This window comes from Diadema antillarum, unplaced genomic scaffold (assembly GCF_040938485.1).
Source record: "Diadema antillarum isolate AM-2024a unplaced genomic scaffold, OU_Dant_1.0 seq00001068_RagTag, whole genome shotgun sequence".
NCBI classification, from domain to species: Eukaryota; Metazoa; Echinodermata; class Echinoidea; order Diadematoida; family Diadematidae; genus Diadema; species Diadema antillarum.
Genome location: NW_027271893.1, coordinates 179,850 through 189,682, shown reverse-complemented (window position 1 = coordinate 189,682; position 9,833 = coordinate 179,850). Strand labels below are relative to the sequence as shown.

At 40.2% G+C, this 9,833-nt stretch overlaps 1 protein-coding gene across 2 annotated transcripts; it reads right to left on the bottom strand.

The window, feature by feature from the left end:
* Positions 1-1,233: 1,233 nt before the first annotated feature.
* LOC139743307 (uncharacterized) lies at positions 1,234-7,390 on the bottom strand. Of its 2 annotated transcripts, none has more exons than XM_071653800.1 (5): positions 6,365-7,390; positions 5,061-5,247; positions 4,397-4,474; positions 3,228-3,367; positions 1,234-2,700 (listed from the first exon to the last, which is right to left on the bottom strand). In XM_071653800.1, the coding sequence occupies exons 1-5, from the start codon at positions 6,737-6,739 to the stop codon at positions 2,464-2,466; spliced, it is 1,017 nt and encodes a 338-aa protein (XP_071509901.1). In that variant the 5' UTR covers positions 6,740-7,390; the 3' UTR covers positions 1,234-2,463. The 2 variants fall into 2 exon arrangements, with proteins under 2 accessions (XP_071509901.1, XP_071509902.1); XM_071653801.1 differs by having other exon boundaries at positions 4,403-4,474.
* Between the last annotated feature and the right edge of the window lie 2,443 nt (positions 7,391-9,833).

The window sequence follows — 9,833 nt, the reverse complement described above, 5'->3', positions numbered from 1 at the left end:
CATCGTTTTGTTTCCTTTTTCTTGTCTTGAGCATGACGTGAGACAGTTCTAAATGTCTAATTTAATTAATGAATCATACCATATTTATCTGTTAACTTATTTTCGGTTATTTTCAACCGCAGAGAACTTGCTGAACAAGAAGACAGATCCAGCAAAGCGAGTAAACAAAAACCACCACCACCACCACCAACAACAACAACAACAACTACAACAACAACAACAACAAAACCTACGGAGATTTGACTTTCGTCATAAATTATTGCTTTCTACGTATGGAATGACAAGGACAGATGAGATGAAATCTATCGTGGATTTAAACAATGCAGAAGTCCAGTTTACTTTTTAGAGTGAAAGTCTGTGTTGTGCATCACACACACACACACACACACACACACACACACACAAACAAACACCGAAACCATGTTATCCTGGATCAGATATTAATTGGATGACGTTCCAAATCCTTGTCATGATATTGTAGGCTAAACAGGTTCATTTTATTTATCATTTATAGATCAATCTACATCTACCTATCTTACTATCTATCTGTAGAATAACACATTATATACAGGGCCGGCGGAGCGTTTTCAAAAGTGGGGGGGGGGGGGGGGGGCACTTCCTGGTTTCATGAGCTAACAAGCGAAAAAAAAAAGAGGTCCTCAGCTCATCTCTCCCCTTCCACTTCCGGGTTTCTTCAGCTGACAAGCAAAAAAAAAAAGGGAAAGCAGAAAAACACAACCTTACCGCTCTCAGACTTCAAGATCTCTATCTATTTTTTTAAAGTGCCACTTACGTACTTCCGGGTTAAACAAAGTGGGGGCCCAAAGTGATGACGCCTTATGTATTCCTTTGTATGGTGCACAAAAAGTGGGGGGGGGGGGGGCGAGACCCCCTGCCTTCCCCCCCCCCCCCCCCCCCCCCGTTCCGCCGGCCATGATATATATGATTGTGCGTGTGTATATAAACATATTGCATACATAGAAATATACATAAAGATGACAAAATACAGTGAGTAAAATATTTGTCTATTCTCCTATGTATATCTGGTTACAGACAGATATAACACAAAGACAGATACAACAGACAGACAGACAGACACACACACACACACGCACACACACACACACAGCATGCACGCTGACGTGGAATAGTATTCCTCAGTTTACCTTTAAGATTCGATCTTTAATCACAGGTAATCAATCAAAACGCAAAAATACCATCATCTCAATCTATTTACAAGTGAAATCAGCTAAAAGTGTTATCGTGATATCACAGGTAGGCTAAATCCTGCACAAATCACTAATAACTTGCATTTTGTCCTTTATTCTTCATTGATTAAAAAAAAAGCTGTGAAAGCATTGCATTAATAACACTTTGCATAAAGACAACAGCACGACCAATATCCCGATGTCCAAAAGCACGACAGTAATATATTACAGCAGGGAAGGTCACTAGCATACAATCACAACAGAATCCATTGATAACGTCTCCACCGTTTTGTCCACACAGTCAGCTTCTCACTCTCGTCGTCTTACTGAGTTGCTGTCTGTCCACTCATACTTTGCATTGCATCCTCCCGAAGTGATATAGGCAGTAATTTTTTTCTTGCGTCAACACTTAAATAAGAAAGTAGAAATATATAAAGGTATCTCTATACCTGCAAAAATAATGATGGTCTGGGTTAACACCACGGTGTAAGTGCTTTATCTGGAATTCTATCTGGACTTCTATATCTTTTTATACGTCTCTTCAGAAAACGTTGAAACACCTTGAGAAACCAAAATATCATTTTGTCAAGCCGAGTCAACTGACACTCCTTGGGAAGAACTCAAAGACAAGTACAATCATTATAGGTACATGCAATGTTCTCATCACTTTGAAAGCATACATATTATCAGTCTATACTCTGGCTAACACAATACAATGAATCACTTTAAGAAATGTTTCACTGTGTAGCTAATGATTCTTGTGCACTTTCGGGCTTCGAGGAATAAGGAGATAGGCGCCTGCGTTGGCATCTCCTGCAAATAAAAGCTATCAAGGTGATCTACAAAACCATAAGTAACGACCAATCACTGCTCATAATTTTCGCCATAGCTTTCAACACACGATTCACCAACGGTCTGAAATATATTCGTATCACATGGCTGCAGCTTCCTTACTTATCAGCGCCTTTTCTTCGAAGCGGCGCGGTGTGACGGAGAACAGGAAGGCTGATCTCAGTGTCCAAAGTTTTTATTAACATTGTCGATGAAATCCGAACATAAAGGTACACAGCGTTATGGCTGTATGATAATCTCTGAACATATGAGACACTCCGTTATCCTTCAATGGGCTGGCCCAAACTGCCATGAGCCACACACCTCCTATCCAGACGAAAAATGCCTATGAAGCAGTGCAGCCCTAATTGAGTGTAAAACAACTGCAACATGCAGCTGACTGCCGCTGGACACTCTGCTCTACTCAGCTCACTCGGAACATGCCGAAGTAGCTGGTGTCCTCAAACAGACACACCTGCCGTGGGGTGTACAACATTTTGATGCCGATCTGGGAGTTCTCGGGTACGTAGACGAGCCCGCCGATGAAGCACGTCTTGTACTTGTTCTGGCGCTGCTCTACAGGGGCGATGCACGTGAAAAGCTCCACTCCGTTGACCATGATGCTATGTCCAATGTATTCATTAGGGTCGTAGTACATCATCTAGGAGAGAAAAAATGCAAATATCCTATAACTGTTCTGCCAGCAGTTAGTGATGAACTTTGTCCACAATGAGTACATTACTACTAGTCTCATCACACTGGTAAGGGATTGAGGATGAGCGCGCCAAAGGACACTACATCATGGCTACGGGGCGTGAATAAGGTACATGTATTTTCATCGTTATGTGACCATCACAATAACGACCAACGACAAAGTCAGTTGTTGTCATTGGCATTTAACCAGTCCTCTTTGAGAATCTGAAATCCACGCAGACTACGTACATGACCTATACCTATACCTATACCTACAGACTTTAATATGCCAAGTTCGTATAGAAAGTGGGATACATTCACTTCGCGCTACCAGTTGATCGTGAAGAGTCGGTATTCTACAGCAGTAGTGTTGGAAGGGAAGGATCTTGTGTAAAGCATCTGTGTCTCACTGTCAAGGGCTCAAAGCGTGTATATGGCGAGCACTTGTCTACCAGACAAGATGGTTAATTTACCTACAGCATATAGCATACTAACCTGGCTATAAACATAGTAGAGCCCTGCCACAGCCACGGTCACGTTACCCCTTGCATGTAGTCGAAAGTTTGCCAGGACGGCGGATTGGTTCTGGTGGTACCCTATGGACGTAGAGAGTGACCAGTGTGGTAACCAGCCAGCTTTATCCAACAGTGAGTGAGCGAGGTGGGAGAGAAACGAAGACATATTTTTCTTCAAAAAGTATGACGTCGTCTTGAGCAAGAATGTTCTGTTTTCAATGATTCTGTCAAATTTGGATGAGCAAACTATTGAATACAATGTACCAGGTATTCCCATTTACACGTTTTATTTGCTTAGAAGGACTGGCTTCGAGCACAAGACACGGAACCTACCAACATTTATAGTAGTGACATCTTATTCGTGCATTGATCACAGCATTTCTAATCATACCTTGGCTCAACGATTAATGAGAGCATTAGGATACATTTTTAATTGCATGAAGGAATAATCATCGTATGATCAAATTAAATGAAATATGCAATGTTTGAATGCATTGATTGCCTGCATTTCGACAAATTCCAGACGTGAAGCTAGTCAACATAAATTGTATCACTACTTTGATCCCGTCACATCTGTGCTTACATTCAAACATGATATTGATCATATATTCTGTATTGCATGATTTTAGTATGACAAGAAAACCCATTTCATTGGATAAAGCAAAGGATTTGGACTTGAGATCAATATGGCAGGAAGATGATGAAATACTGTCGACGATTTAAGACGTGGTGTGTTGATATCATACTTATAAACTAGGGATTTTATCTGAAAATATGTCAAATTGCCATTTAAATCTATGATTAAAATCAACCATAAAAAATAGCAGTAGCGATTCGTAAAACAACGTCCAGATTTGTTTCATTCTCTGTTAATATATTCACAGTAACAACTTTGTTGGGTATAAGCTTCATTATGTCTTAGATTCTGTCCATATCAGAGTAATACTATAGATGTGCCCTGAACAAAAAGTATAAAGCTATTGCATAAATACACATCGCATGACGCTGAATCGACAGGCTTTAAGAATAAGAAATTCCAGCATTCGTAAGGTTGAAAATGCATGAAATAGCTTTATAACGGAGTGAATTGTGAACAAAACATATGACATATTGTGCTGGTAGAGTCTTGAATAAGGTATTGATTCGTACCCTCACCTACGCCGATGGTGGTGGTTCTATTAAGGTTGGCCTCAAAGTGTGCGCCTCTTATTTCTTCGAATCTTTTGTCTATAAACAAACAAACAATCACGCAAACAAAATGTAAACATGTTGATTGAAATCTAGACTTCTTCCCAGAAAATCTAAGATTCCAGTTTACAAAGAAATATATACTACCACAGTCTCTTCCATAGAAATAGTACAAAAGTCGTTAAAAGTCTTTATTCAATAAAAGGTGCATGCACGATCATCAGCTGCTGTAGTGAATCTATTTGATCCTTCTAGAGAAACGACCAAGTTCAGTAAAAGATTGTGAGAGTGACAACTTTTCGACCAAGACAATGATACAGTGAACGAAAAACTAAAAGGATAAAAAGAAGTATAATCAATAAATCTGATGGGAAAAAAAAAAACTTAATGCGCGCTGGCACGTCAGCAGAAAAATAACAAAACGAGAGACAAAAAAAAAGAGAGACTTCAGCAAAGGCAAAGAATGTCGTGGAGCAAAAATTAAAGCCCTAGGCGATACCTCGAGAACTTTCTAAATGCAATGGCGGTGGTAATAACACCTATCTCTTCAATTTGAAAGTAAAGATAACCTAAAAATACTGGCATCGATATGCTACGACTGTAAAACAAAAATAAGGCCACGTACTCTTGGATTTATTCGACGACGATCGACCCCTGTTCTTTCCACCACCTTTAGGTCCTCGTTTGATTCTGTTATGTATCTCTGGTAGCTCTTCTTTCACCGTGTCAGAGCCGCCCCTGTCCCCTGGCAACAGAACTCGAGTAGACGCCGTAACCGTCCCATCCGTCTTGGCGTGCTGAATTGGGTGGATCTGCAGAAGACCAGTTAGTATCTTGGATAACAGGTGCTTTCAAATTCGTTTTGAACAGGCTGCATTACCATACTTTTAATTCAGATCTAAACACTGTAAATTCCTTTAATAAAACATTCAAAAGTGGTTTCTTTGATGTAAACAGAGTTTTAGTACCACACAAATTTAATGGAAAAATCCAGTTGCTCACCGTTGTCTGTATGCAGCTCTGTAGAGTGAAAGCGTGTAAAGAACTGGCCAATGATATAACTGAAAATAATTTAGACTCATAATAAGAAGTTTGGGCGTTTGAATTTTTTCCATTGCCTTATAGCATAGACGTGTTATATTTTCTTGTGATGGCGTGTGGGTGCATCTGAGAGATGATCAGAACACTTTATTTTTAAGAATATTTCGATCGAATGAGCGTAAAACCTGCTTGTACGCCCTGATGTCAAAAAGTGCATCTGGAAAAAAAAATCACTTGCCCTGGTTACAAACAACTAAAGTAGTATGATTCATCGCCGAGCACTTTGGATCTGAAAGCAGGCAAAGGTTTCGCGAATTGTTGAGATTTCAGACATAGGTGGAAAATGGCGTCAGGTTACAGAAAAAGCCAAGAAGGGTGCCCAAGAGCGTTATTCGATGCTTCAAACACTATTTTACGTCGGTAGGTCGGATGCACGTCACGAGACCGACACCCACAATTAAAGTCATACAGCCCACGAGTCATACGACCCTCCAGTCATACAGCCTACGAGTTATACAGCCCACGAGTCATACAGCCCATGAGTTCGACGCTAAGCAAACAAAACCCACGAGACCGACACATTAAGCCCTGCGCTGTAATGTCAAACCTTTTTTTTAAATCTATGTCATAGTGTCGAACTCATGGGCCTTGTATGCCTACTGTCCAACTCATGGGCTTTATGACTCGTGGGTGTCGTGGTCTCGTGGGATGACCCCGGTCCTTCAGCCAGGATGCTTTTATGACCGAATTTGGACTTTGTGCGTCATATCTTTGTTCTGTTGTTTTTTATACTTTACTATCTGATGAAGAGAACGTCACAATGTCTCTGATAAAGTCATATGACAATGCGAAACATTTTCACAAGATCGAAATTTCCATTGTCATTACCTTTGAGGCCGATACATCCACACTGGCAGGTTTGCCAAGGTGGAAATCTGCATGACGCTCTCCTGTGGCTTTGCTGAACCACCCGAACTTCCGGTCTCTCTGTTCTGTTTGTTCTACATGACGATTGCCGCATGGAGCGTTGAGCTTTACCAGCTCTCTTTCCAAAGTCTCAACCCGTGCTATCAGCTGTGCTTGGCGGAGATAAAGTGAGACAAGGACGGCAGTGATCGCGATCATGAAAACGACAACGAGAAAGGCTGCTGCGATTGCGGGAACCGATATCCCCAACCTCTTTGGCTGTTTGTTGGTACGGTCGTTGTAGGAATTTTCCTTCATCGTACACACGACGATATCTTCAGCACGGGGCTCTGACATTTTCCTTTTTTTTCTTCAATGTATGCTGTTGGCAAAAGGCGGGCAACAGGTTTGCTGGTTCCGTGCCAATAACAGACGCATTGCGTCCTTCTGTATCTGAAAGGCTGCCAAATCTCTCGTTCAGTCTTCACACGAACATTCCATGGCGGAATCAGCTCAATATCGTATTTTTTCGTAAAACAGAAATATGCAGCCAACTTGGGTTTCAAAAACTTCCTTTCAGAATGATGTTTTTCAAAGTTCTTCAACGAAATGGTAGGCCAATGTTTGAAAAATAAAAGCCATTCCAACAAACGAGGTTGCCCTTGTCATGTCGGCCATTTTAGTCATGTCGCTGTTATTGGATGAAAGTGACGACCATAATTCGTGTACAAATGGCTGGACAAGAGATTTGTGGAATAAACATCAGCAACGTTAACAAAAAGTGCTGAAACTCACACTCAAAATTTCATGTTAATCGTCGTCAATCTTGCCGCTCACACTACATCACATCAAAGTTGGAGACAAGCGCAGAAGAGCGTACTGTTTATACTGATCATTTTGTCGAATCCCGAACGCCGCACTTGCCGAACAATTCCGGAGAATTGAACTCACGATAACAGACAGTTCCCGCGAGTATAGGCAGTCCTGGACAGCAGTCGAAGACTTTCAAGTGATATGGCAACATAAATGTTATCTTTGTTGGTGAAAATATCCTGGATTTGAGTGCAGGCATGATAACTCTCTATAGGCCAGTGTCACAGATTGTCGCGACTGTTGGTAGACCCTACACATGGAATGACAATCAGGGCAGTTCAAAGTCCCTTCATTCCTCGCTAGCACTGAAAAGCAGCCCACATCTAGGGTCTACTGCCTACAGCATTAGGGTATACAGCTTCATTGAAGGCCATAACAATGGATGTAATCCCGGCACACGATCTCTCATGCGAAGCGTGCGTTCTTTGGATCTCTATTATTATCCACACTATGGCAAGGTCCAGGGTATGGAACATTGAGTCTTGGTAAATATACGCCAGCACCTACAAATTCAGAACTATGTTCATAGTCCACACAAAATATATGAATACAATGCGATCATGTCTGACTTGATCCATGGACAACGATAAAGAATATTGACAGGATGATGAGTATGCTAGAATCAAATCCAATCAAATCTATTCAGAATTAAAGCAACCATGGAGTCAAGGGTCTCTTACATAAACCAACTTGATTAATCAATCGCAGCCTGCATGAAATGAAATCTAGACGCGTGTAATTGATTCAAGTCCAAAATCAATCTGACGGAATGAAAGAGAGTTTAATTGTCTCTCCCTTCATAGGACATATTTTATGCTCTCCTTATGTTGGCAAAATAGTGTGAATCGTGTTTTAGGATTTTGTGGTTTACATCGTTTTATCTTGCTGAGTTACAACATTTAAGCATGAGACAAAAAAACATCTTTTACACAAATACATGAAAAAAATATATATAGGCCTATATATATATATATATATATATGCGTGAGTGTATACACAATGTGTAGGCCTATAGTATATGTACACATATCATACTTGTTATTGTTATTTACACACACACACACACACACACACACACACACACATAATATCCGTCAACAAGTGTGCATAAGTTCACGTAGATTACATCCTATACATATCATACAATTATTCTTTTATGTCCCCGAATGAGTACGAGTGGTTATCAACACATCGACCGGTGAATGGCAATTCACGTGTAAATTTGGGACTGTCCCTTTCCATTCACGTCTTTGCTGAACCTCTTACGGAAGGTTACGCTAGACTGACGTATTAACACAGATCCAGGTACGCATATGGCGCGCCATTTGCCCAATAATTCCGAAGAACTTATTTTATCGCCGAAAAACTCAGTTTATCGGTCGATAAACTAAGTTTTTCGAGGGAAACTCCGTTTATCGTGCGATAAACTATTAAAGTTTATCGATAAACTCTGTTTATCGAGCGAAAAACTAAGTTTGTCGTGATAAACTCAGTTTTCAGTCGATAAACTTAGTTTATCGACTGATATAAACAGAGTTTTTCAGCGATAAACTCAATCTATCGCGATAAACTTAGTTATTGATAATCCTTTGCCATTAGTGGGTGCTCTGAGCTTAGCGTTGCCAGAGCCGTACGGCTGTGAGCGTTGCCACTGCTCGTATGCCGTATTACCAGCCCCAGGCGTTAAACGACACTGATAGTTACATTACGGCAGTTATCAACTTGTAACCACGTGCATCGAATAACGCAACGGACGTCATTCAACGATTGTTTCGTCATGGCCGCAGAAGAGACAAGTGAGCAGCCAGAGGAGCTGCCAGACCCAGAGCTTAGAGATTTTTCACTTAGGATGTTTGCTGTCGCGACTAGTAACTGGTAATGGGTGCTACTCACTGTACTCGCAAAATTAGTCTGCGGCTAGTGCGTGCTGAGGTCCGCGTCCCTTGCCAAGTCCTGATTTTTTTTTTTTTTTTGTGACGCTTTTTATAGCCTTTATTCAGATCAATCAAATGAAATTGTTACATTGTAATGACACAAAATATAACTATAATACACTGTTTAAGGGACAACAAAAGTTGTGTGTAAAATATAGATAAAACATACATAAATTGTACACATTTGACATGATTCAGTCACCAGTCTGAATAAAGATTTTATCTAAAACAAATACAAAAAAACGTGAGAGGTGATGGACTTACAAAATCTTTAAGATATATTCTATTCACCAATTATGAACATCATAATGACTGATATCTCTCTGGGTCTTATGCAAGTGGAGATTCATAACCAGATAATATTTAATTAAGTTTTAATGATAATAAGAATCAGAGAAAATAAACAAGTGGAGCGGGCAAAGCTGAAAACACAGGATATTCAATTTATTCTAAATAAATTAACTGAGGTAAATACTAAAGATATATCTTAACAAAATGCAATAGTTAAACCCGGTATTTCATGAAGTATAATTTTCCCATTTCGCGTAGTGTAATGTCAATTTATCCTTCAATGTTGCTTTTTCATATTCAGACCGTTTTGAGGTGGCGATTGCCCTACATATTTCTTCACAGGTTGGAACTCT

What these genes read in the sequence shown, in the direction of transcription:
- LOC139743307 (XM_071653800.1), bottom strand. Translation starts at nt 6,739, where the DNA reads ATGTCAGAGCCCCGTGCTGAAGATATCGTCGTGTGTACGATGAAGGAA. An exon ending in TGGATGTATCGGCCTCAAAG is followed by an intron (nt 5,248 to 6,364) that starts GTAATGACAATG and finishes GGTCTTCTGCAG; the next exon opens with ATCCACCCAATTCAGCACGC. An exon ending in GTCGTCGAATAAATCCAAGA is followed by an intron (nt 4,475 to 5,060) that starts GTACGTGGCCTT and finishes GTTTGTTTATAG; the next exon opens with ACAAAAGATTCGAAGAAATA.